The following is a 17,050-nucleotide window of genomic DNA, read 5'->3' as shown; positions in this document are numbered from 1 at the left end:
CCCAGCACAGTGCCTTGCTCAGCAAATTTTCCTGAATGAATAGCCCCACGGGCCAGATTCCTTCTCTGAGGAGGGCAGCAGGGAAAAGAGGGAAAATGCTAACCTAAGAGTTTCTCTGCCAGCGTAGTCAACTGCTCGATGCTCAGTCCTCGCTTTGTGGTGGAGGAGAACTGCCAGCTCAGCACCTCAGCCACTTGATCCCAGGTTCCAATCGGGGGCTTGGTGAAAAAGTTCACGTTCTGTTCAAAATGACATATTTGCTCATTGGGATGAGACAGCGGCGCCTGATGACCTACACGAGGGACCACAACAATGGTTTCCAGAGGACGGGCACCTACCTTGGGGTTGCTGGTCAGCATGTTGTACCACAGGATTGATGCCCAGGCATTTGGCATCTGACAGATATTCGAGATCACCACAACTGGCAAGGAGTGGGTCTGTGGAGAAAATGGAGAATGAATTGGGGAGGACCCTCACAGTTTTGAACATCTCTTTAGCCATAACTGCACGTTTGGGAATAAAAGGATGTGCCATGAACCACACCTACTGTCAACTTTTGGGGAGGAGTGTGGCTGAGTCAGCTCAACACCAAGAGTGGAAAGAATGCCAAACATGGGTCACAGGACATAATCAGGAACTTGAAAATCAGACTTGCTCAAAGTCAGACTCACAGTCCACAGATTCCACATTTAGAAAACCTGGAAGGCATTCTCTGAGAACTGAAGCTACATTTACCCATTAAACAGAGAGCTCCCAGTAGTCAAAGACAAAGCTTTCTTTGCGTATATCTTGAACTTAAAATCAAGAAAGTTGGTAAAACAGAATGCAAATGCCATGGTTTCCTGTATCCTAAAGACATTGGTTTAAGTCTAAAGACTGTTTTGCTCAAACTTTATAAAGTCAACTCTAATTTTTAAATGCAGATTTTCATATCAAGTTTGCTGAAAGCTGACTTTATAGTTGACCCTTGAACAACATGGCTTTGAACTACGTAAGTCCACTTACACGTGGATGATTTGGTTTATTTGATAGAGTACAGTGCTGTAAATGCATTTTCTCTTATGATTTTCTTAGCAATATTATCTTTTCTCCAGCTTACATTATCATAGGAATATATAAAACATACAAAATGTGTGTTAATAGACTATGTTATCAGTAAGGCTTCCAGTCAGCAACAGGCTACTAGTAGTTAAGTTTGGCGGGGGGAGTCAAAAGTTACACAGATTTTCAACTGGGCAGGGGGTTGATGCCCCTAACACCTGTGTTGTTTGATGGTCAACTGTGCATCTTCTAAGCACCCACGCAAAACTTTACTGGTATACTCTGGAGTTTTTGGAGAAAAACAAGTGAAAACAAACACAGTGCTGAGCAAAGAGTCATCATCACTCTACCTTCTGTAGAAAAAAATCCCAACTACAAGTTCTTGTCCTGAATCACCCTTGCAGACAGCCCTGTCCCGACTCTGCAGCAGAACTCACCTCAAGGTCAATCTTGAGGCCTTGGTGATACACCTCCGTCTCAAAGGTGATCAGGTGCAGCTCCTCAGTGACAATCAGGGAGGCCTACAATAACAAGAAGGACACACCCCCTTCCTCAGAGAGAACAGTCCTGGATACTAACAGCCACAGCTGAGGAGAGTGACATGCCACAGCCACACTATACCATGAAGGGTAATCCACCAGGAGGCCATGGACACGCAGCCAGGGAGACCACTCTCAGTACATATGCCCTTCAACTCTAAGTGCTATGATCTTCAACCTCATCTTTTTTGTTTTTTAAAGATTTTATTAATTTTTTCATGAGAGACACAGAGCGAGAGAGAGAGAGACATAGGCAGAAGGAGAAGCAGGCTCCCTGCGGGGAGCCTGATGTGGGACTCCATCCCAGGACTCCAGGATCATGACCTGAGCCATCTTTTTTGTTTTTTAAAGATTTTATTAATTTTTTCATGAGAGACACAGAGCGAGAGAGAGAGAGACATAGGCAGAAGGAGAAGCAGGCTCCCTGCGGGGAGCCTGATGTGGGACTCCATCCCAGGACTCCAGGATCATGACCTGAGCCATGACCTGAGACACTGAGCCACTCAGGCATCCCTTCAACCTCATCTTTTACAGGTTTTATTATAATGGTACAGACCCAATAGGTTATTTATAAGATGGGCAAGGCACAAAGAATAACAGAACAATGCAGGGGATCCCTGGGTGGCTCAGCGGTTTAGCGCCTGCCTTTGGCCCAGAGCGCGATCCTGGAGTCCCGGGATTGAGTTCCACATCGGGCTCCGAGGCATGGAGCCTGCTTCTCCCTCCTCCTGTGTCTCTGCCCCTCTCTCTCTCTCTCTCTATCATAAATAAATAAATCTTAAACAAAACAAAACAAAACAAAACAATGCACACCTATACCCATGATCCAGTTTAAGGAAAAGATCATTACTACTGAGGTTCCCAGGGTGCACTTCCCATCCTTGTCCCTCCTCCCTTAGATGTAACTGCTATTTTGTCTTTGGGGTTTATCATTTCCTAGCTTAGCTTTGCTTTGCTTTGCTTTGCCTGTCTGCCTACCTTCCTTCCTTCCTTTCAAAAAATTTTTTTATTTGAGAGAGAGAATGAGGAAGTGAGACAAAAAGCATGAGCAGGGGGAGAGGGAGAAAGAAGCAGGCTACCCACTGAGTGGGGAACCCGACCTAGGGCTAGATTCCAGTTCCCTGGGATCATGACCTGAGCCAAAGGCAGATGCTTAACCAAGTGAGCCACCCAGGAGCCCCTTTTTCCTAGCTTTTCTTTATGGCTTTACCATATCTATATCGCTACATAATGTATACATTGTTTAGTTTTAGATGTTTGTGAATCTTCTACATATGGAAACATACTATGTGTTAGTGACTCACTTCTGCATGCCTCACTTTTTGTGTCCATGGTTGTGTGAATATGCTGGTAATTCATTTTCACAGCTATAGCATTTCACCATATGGCTCTACCGCAAATCCTTTAGCTACTCTAGTGGTGATGATGGTTTATATTTAGGACCTACCATCAGGCTGCTGTGACATCTCGTACATGTCTCCTAGTACATATGTGCAAAGATTTCTCTATTGTTAAACCCTGGGAGGGATCCCTGGGTGGCTCAGTGGTTTAGCGCCTGCCTTCGGACCTGGGCGTGATCCTGGAGTCCTGGGATTGAGTCCTGCATTGGGCTTCCTGCATGGAGCCTGCTTCTCCCTCTGCCTGTATCTCTGCCTCTGTCTCTCATGAATAAATAAATAAAATCTTAAAAAAAAAAAAAAACACCCTGGGAGTGGCATTGCTGGTTTATAGGGTATGTTCATTTGTTATAATGCCAAATTGTTTTCTGAAGTGACAATTTATACTCCCACCAGCAATATAGCAACCTAATTTTCACTAAGACTTCCAGTGAATTCTCAGAAACACAATTCCAATTCGTTTTTATTCCAATTCATTTTTAAAACACTTTTTACACTATAAAAATAATATACATGCAGTGTAAAAATACAGATATTGCAGAGATAGAATAGTCTTGGATACTAACAGCATTACAAAAATACATAAACACTGTTCAGTATACAAAGTTCCTTGAGAACTTTGTGATGCACACATGAATAGACAAAAAAAAGTATAGCATACTTTTTAAACAGATACACCAATATACTACTCAAATTATCTTGCATCTTGTTTTTTCTTTTTTTCTTTTAAGTGGGTTCCACACCCAGTGTGGGGCTTGAACTCACAATCCTGAGATCAAGAGTTTCATGCTCTACCCACTGAGCCAGCCAGGTGCCTGCATCTTGCTTTTTCTAAACAAATATGCCACATACATTGTTCTATGTTGTTGCACATAGATCACTCTTTATAGTCAAGTACTATAAATTCACTTTTTTTTTAAGGTATTCTATATTTTAGAGAAGGGAAAAATGGCCCAGGGCATAAACATCAGAAAAAGAACAGGGGGGCAGCCCTGGTGGTGCAGCGGTTTAGTGCTGCCTGCAGCCTGGGGTGTGATCCTGGAAACCCAGAATCGAGTCCCACGTCGGGCTCCCTGCATGGAGCCTGCTTCTCCCTCTGCCTGTGTCTCTGCCTCTCTCTCTCTCTCTCTCTCTCTCTCTCAAATAAATAAATAAAATATTAAAAAAAAAGAAAAGAAAAAGAACAGGGTGTCACAATCTTTTAAAAAGATTAAAAACTAGTTCCTGGTCACATTTACCTATTTCTTTTTTTAAAAGTTTATTCTTGACACTAAGAATCCAATAACCTGAATCCAAGGGAGGAAGACAATAAGAGAAATAGGGGGACCAGTTTGATTCTTTTTCTTTTTCTTAGATGTTTAACTCTGATCTATTACAACCTTCTATGCCATCTCAGTGAGAAAAACAGGTCACTAAAAAATGGAGCCAAGCAGCCTCTGCTGGCAGAAGTTGGAAGGGGAATTTGGAAAGCCCCAGGCAAGGTGGAAAGCTTCTTTTCTATTAAATGGGTGTGGGTAAGTCAGCCAGGGACTTTCCACTCCTTAAAGATGAGCCAACTCCCGCCAACTCCTGAGACACTCAAGGAAATGCTCTAAGCTGGAGAACTCCATAGCAGATGTGACTTCTGACTATGTCATTTTGACCTGTGATGATTTTTCTGTATGACTACAGCTTCACCATGGGTCAGTATCTCCAATTCTGGGCAATAAGAAGGCACCTGTTCTCTTTCCATCAAAGAAAACCCTCCCAGTTGGCTTTCATTCCCAAGAAAACTTACATCACAGTTGGCTCGGCCCCCATTACCACATCTTTGCTCTCTCAGGGTCTGTAAGAAAAGCAGAGCACCTGAGTCATGTGAGGCTCTCCACTACCACCCTCTCCCTCTGCCAGAGGCCCTTGGAGACCAGGATCCAGGCTTCTGCCTCATACCAGGTGTTTGAATTCTGCAGACAGGCTGCCGTTGTTGGACTCTTCCATGTTCATCACTTTTGTGTTTGTGCCCAGAATGTTAAATTTCCGAGATCTGAATCACAGGAGAAAAACCAACCACACAGGTGACTGAGTAGCCAGAGGACAGAGTTAGATTAAATAGATCAAAAGGAAGCCTCTGGGCTGAACTTACCCTCTGAGAGCTGCGACATCCCCAGAGTCTCTGTTAAGAATATAAACTGGTGTTAATAAAACTGGCTCCGTGTTTTTTCAAAAAGTCTACTTTGAATACTATAATTTACTTTGCTGGAAAAATCACTGTTCTCCCAGGAATTTCTGTAAACAATTCAACTACATTTCATATATGAAATACGACAACCCTCTACATACCTACCCGGCGTCAACTCCTCCTTCGCAATAGACCCTTGGTTCTGCTCAAGTATCCTGTTCAGGATCCTTCCAGGGGATCCTGATCATTAAGCACATCAGATCACAGCATGTCTACAGTGCAGTGCTCCTGGGGTGAGGATGTACCTACCCTGTCTCATGCAGACTGGGAAGGAATTACAACCCAGGGTGGATTTACTTTCCATAGCTTCAACTGAACATGAGCAAGGAAGCATGGATTCTTAACTACTACAAGCAACCATACTGCAACTCAGAAGGAAACCTTACAAAGCTGGTGATACTTATGATGGCAGAGAAGGCAGACGGAAGTTTCTGGGTCCTGGGTGACATAAGTGAGTCACTAATCTCACCGTCAGGAACTTGCCCTCACTCTGCATTTCCAGTTACACTGGGCTGCAAATTTCCTTATTAATGAAGCCACACTGGGTTTTCTGTAAAGGTTTACTATTACCCACAACTCAGATCATCCCATTTCATGTTAGCTGGAAACAGTCCTCCCACTACATCCACCATCTTTCAGCTCTATGTGTTTGAATATATAGGGTTTGTTTTTTTTTTTAAGATTTTATTTATTTATTCATGAGAGACACACACAGAGAGAGGCAGAGACACGGGCAGAGGGAGAAACAGGCTCCATGCAGGAAGCCCCATGTGGGACTCAATCCCGGGTCTCCGGAATCACACTCTGAGCTAAAGGTAGATGCGCAAACGCTAAGCCACTCAGGTGTCCCTATATTTTTTTATATAGTCACATTTTTCAGTCTTTTCCTTTCTTCTTTTTTTTCCTTTCTTCTTTTTGTTATTCTAGTAGTTTTAAAAGTGCTTATCCATTGCTATATATGTACTAATATATCTACACATTTATTAAATAAAACATTTCATGTCGGCTTACAGATTAAAACTGATCAAATTCTGGGGTGCCTGAGTGGCTCAGTTGGTTAAGTATCTGCCTTCGGCTCAGGTCATGATTCCAGGGTCCTGGGATTGAGCCCTGCTGGGATTGAGCTTGCTTCTCCCTCTCCCTCTGCTGCTCCCCCTGCTTGTACTCTCTGTCACTCTCAAAAGAGTGCTCATTCTCTCAAATAAATAAATAAAATAGATCAAATTTTAAACCATTTAGAAGGTATCTTTCCCTATATCACATTTTAAAACTTAAGAGTCCTTTTACCAGGAAATTCCCCTCATTTTCCACCTGGATCTCCTTTTTATTTTATTAAAAAAATATTTTAATCATTTATTTAACAGAGAGAGAGAGAGAGAGAGTGAGAGAGAGAGAGAGAGAGAACACAAGCAGGCAGAGGGAAAGCAGACCCTCTGCTGAGCAAGGGGCCCCACATGCAGCTTGTTCCCAGGACCCCGGGATCATGATCCAAGCTGAAGGTAGAAGCTTAACTGACTGAGCCACCCAGGCACCCTTAGATTTCCTTTTTAGAAAAAAAACTTTTTGTATTATAGCTTTGATACATAAATGATGAATAATAAAGTGCACTATTGAAAATGTATTTGGATAAGGTCTGACATATCTATACGTGTTATAAATACCTGTGAAATCATCAGCCTAAACAAGATATTGAACATATCCATCATCACCAAAGTTTCCCCAAGTCCATTTGTAATCCATTCCCAAATCCCACACTCCATCCACCTGTCCCCAGGTAACCACTGATCTATTTTCAATCACTATAGATTCATTTGCATTTCTAGAATTCTATAGAAATGGAAACTAAAGTATGTACTTTTCTTGGTTTGGCTTCTTTCATTCAGTGTAATTATTTTGAGATTTCTTATGTGTTGCAATTGTCAGTAGCTCATTCCTCTTTATCGGTAAATGATATTTTATTTATTTATTTATTTATTTATTTATTTATTTATTTATTTTTAAGATTTTATTTATTTATTCATAGAGACACACACAGAGAGAGAGAGAGAGAGAGAGAGAGAGAGAGAGAGAGGCAGAGACATAGGCAGAGGGAGAAGCAGGCTCCATGCAGGGAGCCTGACGTGGGACTCGATTCCGGGTCTCCAGGATCACGGCCCAGGCTGCAGGCGGCGCTAAACCACTGTGCCACTGGGGCTGCCCTGATATTCCATTTATAGATATACCACAAATCATGAAGCTCCAGTGGTATGGTTAGTGTATGTTTATACATATGCCACAAACTGTTTATTCATTCACCTATTTTTTCAATTATCATTTTTAAAATTCATTCACCTATTAACGGACATTTGTGTATAGCCCTTTGTGTGGACATATGCTTTCACTTCTCTTGGGTTAATACCTAGGAATAGAATAGTAAGCTCACAGGGTAGGTACATGTTTAACTTCGTAGGAAACTGCCAAAGTCTTTTCCAAAGTGGTCCCACCATTTTGCGATTTTACCATCATTATATTACACATTCACCTATGCTTTTAAGATCATTAAACATATAAATACATCTGATGGACAACAAAAAATAAAACATTAATTTATCATTCAAATCCTCCACCTCCCCCTCAGTATCAGGTTTTCCCATAATTAATTCCTAAATAATCCATCCTTTACTCAGTGATTTGAGATATCACTTTAAACGTATATTAATTCTTTCTATAAATTTGAAGTCTATTTCTGGACATAAGGTTTTGTTTTAATGATCAATCAATTTATTCCTGCCCTAGTAACACACTCATATAGTAACTGAAACTTTGTGATACATTTTAGTATCTGGCAAGGCATCTTCCTACACCATTCCTATTTATCTTTATTCATTAAAAATTTTTTTTGAAAGTGGAATGGTGGTTGCTAGGGGCTGGGAGGACAGGGAAACAGGAATTTGTTATTTAATGGTTGGAAAGTTTCCATGTTGCAAGATGAAGTTCTGGAGATCCGTTGCACAACAATGTGAATATATGTAACACTATACACTTATAAATGATTAAAATGGTAAATTTTATGTTAAAATTTTTACCATAATTTTAAATAAATAAATAAATAAATCCTTTAAAGAAACAATGTTTGGCTATTTTTCTCATCTAAGATACAGCTTGAAGAGCAAGTCAAGAGTTAAGAAATTCTATACGTATTTTGCTTATGCCACATTAACCTTCTCAAGAAGGATCAACATCTTTATAATAAAAGTCTGCAGGTAAAAAATTAAAGAAAAAGGAGGACCCAGGGTCACAATAGCAATCACAACTCATATCTGTACCACCAGCTTTGTGGTTTTTTGTTCAGGCATGCAAATGACAATGAACTGCAAGACTTTTGAAAACTTCTATTCAAAAAATGAAGATCCCCAAATGGAGATAAAGCCTCTAAGTTCACATGATAATTATCCAAGTTCTCATTTCTGTCCCTCATTTGAAAAAAGAAAAAAAAAAAAAGCTAACATACAGAGTACTTACTTGTCAATGCACACTTTAATTTTAAGCTGATAATTTAACTCCGGGAATTTGACCAGCAATCTATTTCAAAAGAAAGTGGGAGGGAAAGTTTTTGAGTAAAGAAAAAAATATATCAGTTTTAAAAACAAGTCAATAGGCTCCACCACTAACTCCTACTCAAAGGAATACAGAATTCATAACCCTTCATTTCTAAAAGGTGAATAAAACACAATCCCAGATTCCTCTTCCTACTAGTGACATCTTTGACCTTACACTGAGTATCACCCCTTCAGGCCCATTGTTACTGATAGAAAGCGTAAAAACCACAAACTTGGACAAAGTTGTATGAGATTTACAAAAGGATAATGAAAGTCGTTTCATGAGAATTATTACAGGAACACGCGCTCTGCAGCTGGTATGCTTTCTGTTAAGCCTGAAACCTAACACCCAGTTTCTAAAGAGGGAAATTTCACTGCAGAAGACCAAACCCCAATATACCTGTCCTGACTTGGGTGTGAAAGTCACACCCCACCCTGCAGGCCCACCACCCACCTGCTCTATGGCCTCTTAGCTTCTATATCTCGATGCCTTACTCTTTCCCCTAAAATTCGTAGTGAAAAGTAGGCACCAAGGATAGAACATAACCAGCATTAGTATGCCTCTGTTGCAGGGATGAAGGAGACACAATGGCCCAAGACTATAGGCCTGAAATTGTAGGAATATATTCATGTAACCTCAAAAAGAGGTAATCATTCCTTAGCTTTTGACAGGAGAATTAAGAAGCAAATTGATACGATATTATGCCAGCAAATTCCATACCCACTATACTACCACCCGTGAGGCCTAGAAAGGAAAACTCTGGCCATCAACTCGGCTCTCATCCTAAGAACATCTCTCAATAAAATATCCACCAGGGACACCTGGGTGGCTCAGTGGTTGAGCGTCTGCCTTCAGACTAGGGCATGATCCCAGAAGTCCCAGGATCAAGTCCCACATCAGGCTCCCTGCATGGATCCTGCTTCTCTCTCTGCCTATGTTTCTGACTCTCTCTGTGTGTCTCTCATGAATAAATAAATAAATAACATTTATTTAAAAAATAAAATATCTACCAAAAGAGGAAATATGGGGCCCACCTGACTTTGGTAGTGAACTGGACGCCAGTCTTGATGACTAACGGCCGGTCAGGATGCATGGGCATGCAAGGCTGCCGCTCAACCACAAAGGCACTGAAAGGCAAAGAGGACAGCAGTCCACATATACACTCTGCAGTGAACTGGTTTTCGTTCTACGCCTCAAAGCAAAGGAGGTGGTGGGGTGGGGAGCGATGAGGGAAAGGAACCGGAATTCGAAGTTACCTTTTCATTAAGTTCCTAAACAGCTCTACAATCCTCTCCTCTAGCATTGGCCGGTGCTGGACGATGGGATCCCCTTTATAGGACACTTTTTGTTGTAACTCCTCCAGTTTCTTAATTTGTTGGCGGGTCTGAAGTTGTGACTCTGCTAATGAGGTTATCCTGCCAATAAAATGAGAAAGCTACCAGTTACTAAGTGAGTGCACACCGGTGAGCTGGAGAAGGGGAAGGGAAGCCCACAGATATAAACACCACCATGTAGTCCCTTCGGATAAGAAAGGGGGAATTTTTTTTTTTATTGTGGTATAACGTAACATTTATCACTTGTGAGTGTATCATTCAGCAATATCAAATAAAAAATGGGGGGCACCTGGCTGGCTCAGTTGGTAAAGCATGTGCCGTCTGATCTCGGGGTTATAAGTTCAAGCCCCATGTTGGGTGCAGCGCTTATGTAAGTAAGTAAATAAATAAATAAATAAAAATAAGAAATAGGGATTTTGTGTTTTAACAGTTCCTTCTTAAAATTTAACATTTCAAAAAGAGCTGGCATAGAGGAAGAAGTGTTAAAACTTATATCCCTAAGAAGCAGGAATAGAATAATCATCAGAAAGTGACAAGAAAGGGTACCTGGCTGGCTCAGTTGGTTAAGCATCTGTCTTTGGCTCAAGTCATGATCTCAGAGTCCTGGGATTGAGCCCAGGGTGGAGCTTCCTGCTCAGCGGGGAGCCTGCTTCTCCCTCTCCCTCTGCCCTTCCCCCTCGATTATATTCTCTCTCTCTCCCCCTCTCTCTTAAAATAAATAAAATCTTAAAAAAAAAAGAAAGAAAGTGACAAGCATTCAAACTCAGGTATGGAGAACATGAAATATGAAATGTGGTACTGCCTTTATCCTAACCCATCCTTGTACCAAAATGTGGGAAGTGTAGGCAATTAGACATCCCAAGAGGATGGGCTTGAGCTAGCTCTGTCACTTACTATCTGTGTAACCCTGGCCACGTCCCTTTGCAGCACAGGTCTTCGTGTCCCCTTGCATGACAGAAGAGGTTGAAGCGCATGATTAATAAACACTAAAAGACCTTGAAGAGAGAAGGCAGAGATGTGGGGGTGTGTGGAGCATGAGGAGGAACAGGACAGCTGCTGAGATTTCTGGGTTCCCCAACTCTCTTTTGCCACTTACATTCTCCCATTGCCAGAACTTAAGCTTTCTGGGTCCCTGACCAGAAAACACTTAACACTGCTTTAAGTGAATTAACAAAATTCAGGGTTAGTGAGGATATGAACAAACAGGCTTTCTCATGTAGGGCTGTCCTAAATTTCCAATGTCATGCTTTAAGTCTCTAGGTGCCCCTTTATGTCAAATTTCTCATAGTTCAAGCCCATGCATCATGCACATTGCTGGGCCTTGCACATCTGGATGCTCAGCTCACTAAAGATCTGCTGCATAAATGAAAGCAAAAGAGCAGATAAAGAATGATTCCACTAAAAAAAAAAAAAAGAATGATTCCACTGATGTGACAATGTAGAGATGACCATCTTTTTTTTTCTTTTTTTAAAGATTTAACTTATTAATTTGAGAGAGAGAGAATGTGCGTTGGGGGTAGGGGTGGGGGCCAGAGAAAGAGGGACAAGCAGACTCTATACTGAAGGCACAGCCCAACATGGGGCTCAGTCTTACGACCCTGAGGATCAGGACCTGAAACAAAATCAAGAGTTGGATGCTTAACCAACAAAGTCACTCAGTTGCCCCTAGAGAGGACTATCTTTATGGATATATGTTCAATAACAGATGGCTAGAGGGATGGCCGTTGAAATTTTAGCTGTAGGTATCTCTGAACAATTGGTTTTTATTTATTTTTTATTTTTTTAAAGTTTTCATTTATTTATTTGATAGAGAGAGAAAGAGAACACAAGCAGGGGGAATGGCAGAGGGAGAGGGAAAAGCAGAACCCGATCCCAGGATCCTAGAATCATGACCTGAGCTAAAGGCAGATCTTTAACTGCCACCCAGTTATCCCTGAATGATTGGTTTTTATTTTTTTTATTTACTTTTTATTTTTAGAAGATTTTATTTATTTATTCATGACAGACACACACAGAAAGAGGCAGAGACACAGGCAGAAGGAGAAGCAGGCTCCATGCAAGGAGCCCGATGTGGGAGTCAAACCCGGGAATCCGGGATCACACCCTGGGCCAAAGGCAGGCACTAAACTGCTGAGCCACCCAGGGATCCCCAATGATCGGTTTTTAAAAGGCTCTTCTTGGGATCCCTGGGTGGCGCAGCGGTTTGGCGCCTGCCTTTGGCCCAGGGCGCGATCCTGGAGACCCGGGATCGAATCCCACGTCGGGCTCCCGGTGCATGGAGCCTGCTTCTCCCTCTGCCTGTGTCTCTGCCTCTCTCTCTCTCTGTGTGACTATCATAAATAAATAAAAATTTTAAAAAATAAAATAAAAAAAAAATAAAAGGCTCTTCTTCTCTTTAATAATTTCCTGTGTATGAAGTGGTTTCCCTTATAAACAGTATGTGTCATTTTAGATTATTAGAGTAACTAAAATTCAAACTTTGGTCTGTGCTACATAGTTAAGCCAAAAGTGTTTTTTTTTTGTTTGCTTGTTTGTTTTTTTAATTTATTCATGATAGACAGAGAGAGAGAGAGGCAGAGACACAGCCAGAGGGAGAAGCAGGCTCCATGCCGGGAGCCCGACGTGGGACTCGATCCCGGGACTCCAGGATCGTGCCCTGGGTCAAAGGCAGGTGCCAAACCACTGAGCCACCCAGGGATCCCTAAGCCAAAAGTTTTATTTAAAATATTAAATAAGGGATCCCTGGGTGGCGCAGCGGTTTGGCGCCTGCCTTTGGCCCAGGGCGCGATCCTGGAGACCCGGGATCAAATCCCACGTCGGGCTCCCGGTGCATGGAGCCTGCTTCTCCCTCTGCCTATGTCTCTGCCTCTCTCTCTCTCTCTGTGACTATCATAAATAAAAATAAATAAATAAATAAAAATAAAATAAAATATTAAATAAAACAGGGGCAACTGGGTAGCTCAGTTGGTTGGATGACCAACTCTTGGTTTTGGCTCAGATCATGATCTCACTGGCAAGGGGCTCTGCACTCAGTGCGGGATCTCCTTCAGATTCTCTCCCTTCCTCCTTCTCCTCCTCTGCCCCTCCCTCCACATACTCTCTCACTCTCTCTAATAAAGAAATTATTAAATAAAAACATAGTTAAGATATAGCAATATAAGCAAATTTTTATTTTAAAATGGCCCAAATGGGGTGGCTGGGTGGCTCAGTAAGTTAAGTGGCTGCCTTGGGCTCAGGCCATGATCCCAGAGTCCTGAGATCGAGCCCTGCATCAGGCTCCCTGCTCTACAGGGAATCTGCTTCTCCTTCTCCCTCTGCTGTTCCCCGTACTTGTACTCTCTGGCTCTCTCTCTGTGTCAAATAAATAAAATAAAAATCTTTAAAAAATAAAAATAAAAGTAAAAAATAAATTTGGCCCAAATAAAGTAAAACTCTTCAGATTTTAACTCTCAGACTTAATTTGAGGACATGAAAGCTGCACCTGTGAGATGGCACCCAACTCCTGAGCCTGCAGTTATGACCATGTTTTTATAGCACAGCTTTCTAGAAAGAAAGGAGGCACTTCTCTGTCATCTTTTACCAGTTTTCTAGGCGATCTAGGCAGATGTTGGGGGGGCCTCCAATGCACGCAATCTGTTGCCGCCTCTTCCAATCAGCCAGCTCTTCATCCGTGAGAGTTTTCTGCACGTACTCCATAGTTGACAACAGCCCCGCTAACTCACTCACGATGCTCTGGTTGGAAACCCAAATAAAGTCAGAAAACATTTTCTCAGACCATCCCTAACCACACTCTAGTCAATTCCAGAGAAGGAATTTATTAGAAACCAGGCAAGTTCTGCCACAAGATGCCATACAGCTTGGGGGGGCGGCACAAAGGGGGAGGGACGGTAACAGTGCTCTTACCCGCCGCATCTGGTCCAGTGCAGTGAGCATCTGCTCCAGCTGCTGCATCTTCTGTCTGGTCACCGACTGGTTGTTTCCATTCAGATCCTGCATGTCTGTGGACGAAGGAAAACCTCCTTGGCCTGATGGAATACTTGTATCCTTAACCATGGTGCTCCCTGAAGCGCCAGTAGCCACCCCCCACCCCACCCAACCCCCATGCCCCCATGTGTCACCTCCACCCCCAGCACCATGTCTAAACAGATGCCAGATCCAGTAAGTCCTGAAACTCAGGGAACAGGCTCAGTTTCTACAGTGGATTTTAATGTCTCCAATATTATTCACTTGCCTCCTTGACTCTTGAGGGTTTTGTAGTTGAAATCAAAGTCATCCTGGAGATTCTCGACCACTTTCATTTTCTGTTCTAGATCCTGTTTCAAACAAAGACACAAAACAAACCAAAGCAAAAGAAAACAAAACAGCAAAAAAGCAGAAGTGAAAAAGATTTTCCTGGGAAGAGGGAAAAGAAAGTTTCTGAGAATTAAAATGGAGCCAAAACCTCAAAAAAGACACACGCAGGACCCACAGGCAATGTCCCCAAGGAAAGGCTTCCTGCCCACGACTTGCTTCACCTGTACTCGCTTCCGAACATCTTGAAGATGCTGCTCCAGCATCTGTTGCTTCTCCGTCACCACGGCGGCTGTGGGGTGGCTGGCCTGGCCCCCTTGCTGCCAGAGAAGGGAATCAGCACACATGAGAATGTGGGAAATAAAGGGAGAAAAATACTCTCTCCCTCTGTCCAGTCGCCATCCCACCCACTGCCCTTCCTCTTTGGCTGTGGTGTGGCTGCCACTGGGAGGTAAAGGGAAACAGAGGTAGTGTGCCAGGCAACGTCAGGGTGATGCCACAGAGGCTCTCCCGACACCTTGCCTCTGCTCTTGCCTTTTTCACCTTAAGTCATTCTAGAAAGCCACTCTGTGTTGCACTAGGAGACCACATGTTGAACTAAGACATGGTCCCTACCTTCAAAAACTTCATTCTAGGCTAAGTATGTTAAAAAACATTCAGAAAAATAGGGACATCTGGGTGGTTCAGTTGTTTAAGTGCCTGCATTTGGCTCAGATCATGATCCTGGGATCCTGGGATCAAGCCCCACATCGGACTTCCGGCTCAGCGGGAGGCCTGCTTCTCCCTCTCCTGCTGCCTTTGCCACTCCTCCTACTCATGCTCACTCGCTCTCTCTCTCTTTCTCTCCCGAATAAATAAAATCTTTTTAAATTTTCAGAATAATTATGACTGCAGATCTCGGATGCCTATTTAGTGTAGGTGGTGTCCAACACATTTCTGTGGCATAATAAAAAAGCCACTGTCCCAGAGGTGAAATGCCAGATTAAGAGAAAATACCTCAGAGGAGAAGGCGAGGCTGGTACCTTGAAAAGGTCAAATAGCACATGAAATGTGAACATGATAAACTTTGTCAAAATAATAGGATATCTGGGCACGTGGCTGCCTTAGTTGGAGGAGCATGCAGGCCTTCACCTCAGGGTTGTAAGTTCGAGCCCCATGCTGGGTACAAAGATTACTTAAAATGAATAAATCAATAAAAACTTAAAAATAAAGAGTAATAAGATACTTGAGCCCCAAAAAAGACCACATAGGGGAGCCTGGATGGCTCGGTCAGTTAGGTGGCCAACTCTTGATTTCGGCTCAAGTCTTATTTCAGAGTTGTGGGATCAAGGTACATCAGGCTCTGTGCTCAGTGGGGAGTCTGCTGGAGATTCTCTCTCTCACCCTCTGCCCCGCCACCTGCTTGAGTGCATGCTCTCTCAAATAAATAAATCTTAAAAAAAAAAAAAGCTATAGTAATCAAGACAGTGTATGTTGGTATAGGACTGAGGTATCAATCACTGGAACAGAATTGAGAGTCCAGGAAAGACATCATAGGCCCGGTTTTCCAAACTAGAAATTCTGTCTCAGAGACAGACTTTTTTTTTTTTTTTTTTTTTCTTTTTTTAGAGACAGACTTCACACTGAATCACCAAATCCTCCTGGCTCTGTGCTCTGTAATCACACAAACAGATCTCTAGTGCCCCAGCTCAGCTTCAGCCCCAACTATTGACCTTTTTGCCTCTAATCCTCATTTCCAATCTGGTTTCTACACTGATACCAGGAGTCACCAAAATAGATCCAAACATGCCAGTTCTACAGGGACCCATTCTCCCCCTTTCCAATTGTTCCCAACCAAGTCCACAGAACACAAACTTCCCTGAGAAGTTTAGAGAAGGCAACCTCCTCTCCTATTTATTCTCTTCAGAGGGGGAGTGACTCATCTGATTGGGGAGATTAGGAGAAAGACTCTGCACTCATAGATCTTCGAAGAACCCAGCACTTTAGCTGGTACTTCTCCTCCACCTCTGCCTTCCTAGGGTACACTTGGGGCAGAAGTGAGCGCCTGGTTTCTAGAAGCAGTTCTAGAGACCTAGCGCTCTGTGTTCAGTAAGTATTAGTCTCTGGTCTTTGAAGCTCCAATATGGATGGCTGGGGATGTGATGCTTTGCAAACCCAATCTCTGCACACCAAGATCTAATACAGGGGCAGGCATCAGAGATCCCCAAGAGTTGCCAGCCCAAATCATGTTTTCCAGTTTTGTTTTGCCAACAACAATACAGCTCAGACTTTGGTCTGTTTTTGACTGCCAGGTCTATTTCTAAATTGGCACTGTACATAAAGGGGAACAGAGGTGGTTAAAGACTACCCACGGAAGCCTGCCTCTAGTACCCTTATAAAATACTATTGGCTCCCCGCTGCTTGGTATATCCATCTCAACCCAGCACAGACAGATGCTTCACACAATCTGATGACAAGTGAAGCCTTCCCTCCCTGTGTTGCAGTTATTCCAAACTACTCAGTCTTCCCACACACACAGCATGTTTTTCACACTCTACCTCCTCACGAGCTGTCCGCTCAGCTTGGCATGTGCTTCTGCCCAAGCACCCCTAAACTCATTCACCTTCAATCAAACCCAATGCAACTATTTGCTCTCCTGTAAAACCTTACTCA

The 17,050-nt window shown here is 42.8% G+C and overlaps 1 protein-coding gene across 6 annotated transcripts in view; it reads right to left on the bottom strand.

Moving 5' to 3' along the window:
* The window catches only part of STAT3 (signal transducer and activator of transcription 3), a 75,728-nt gene that overhangs the window by 8,322 nt on the left and 50,356 nt on the right, over positions 1–17,050 (bottom strand). For all 6 annotated transcript variants that reach the window (XM_025439585.3, XM_025439586.3, XM_025439580.3 and 3 more), the window contains exons 5-17: positions 14,623–14,718; positions 14,340–14,421; positions 14,012–14,106; positions 13,689–13,840; positions 10,031–10,189; positions 9,809–9,901; positions 8,697–8,756; positions 5,100–5,129; positions 4,907–5,000; positions 4,755–4,802; positions 1,479–1,562; positions 339–437; positions 104–239 (exon numbers count right to left, since the gene is read on the bottom strand). In XM_025439585.3, the coding sequence (XP_025295370.1) occupies positions 104–239; positions 339–437; positions 1,479–1,562; positions 4,755–4,802; positions 4,907–5,000; positions 5,100–5,129; positions 8,697–8,756; positions 9,809–9,901; positions 10,031–10,189; positions 13,689–13,840; positions 14,012–14,106; positions 14,340–14,421; positions 14,623–14,718 (1,228 nt within the window). The remainder of the gene's footprint in view (positions 1–103; positions 240–338; positions 438–1,478; positions 1,563–4,754; positions 4,803–4,906; positions 5,001–5,099; positions 5,130–8,696; positions 8,757–9,808; positions 9,902–10,030; positions 10,190–13,688; positions 13,841–14,011; positions 14,107–14,339; positions 14,422–14,622; positions 14,719–17,050) is intronic.

The sequence above is a fragment of the Canis lupus genome, chromosome 9 (genome assembly GCF_003254725.2).
Source record: "Canis lupus dingo isolate Sandy chromosome 9, ASM325472v2, whole genome shotgun sequence".
Classification (NCBI taxonomy): domain Eukaryota; kingdom Metazoa; phylum Chordata; class Mammalia; order Carnivora; family Canidae; genus Canis; species Canis lupus.
The sequence above is the reverse complement of the archived record's forward strand: the minus strand, read 5'-3'. Positions and strand labels throughout refer to the sequence as shown.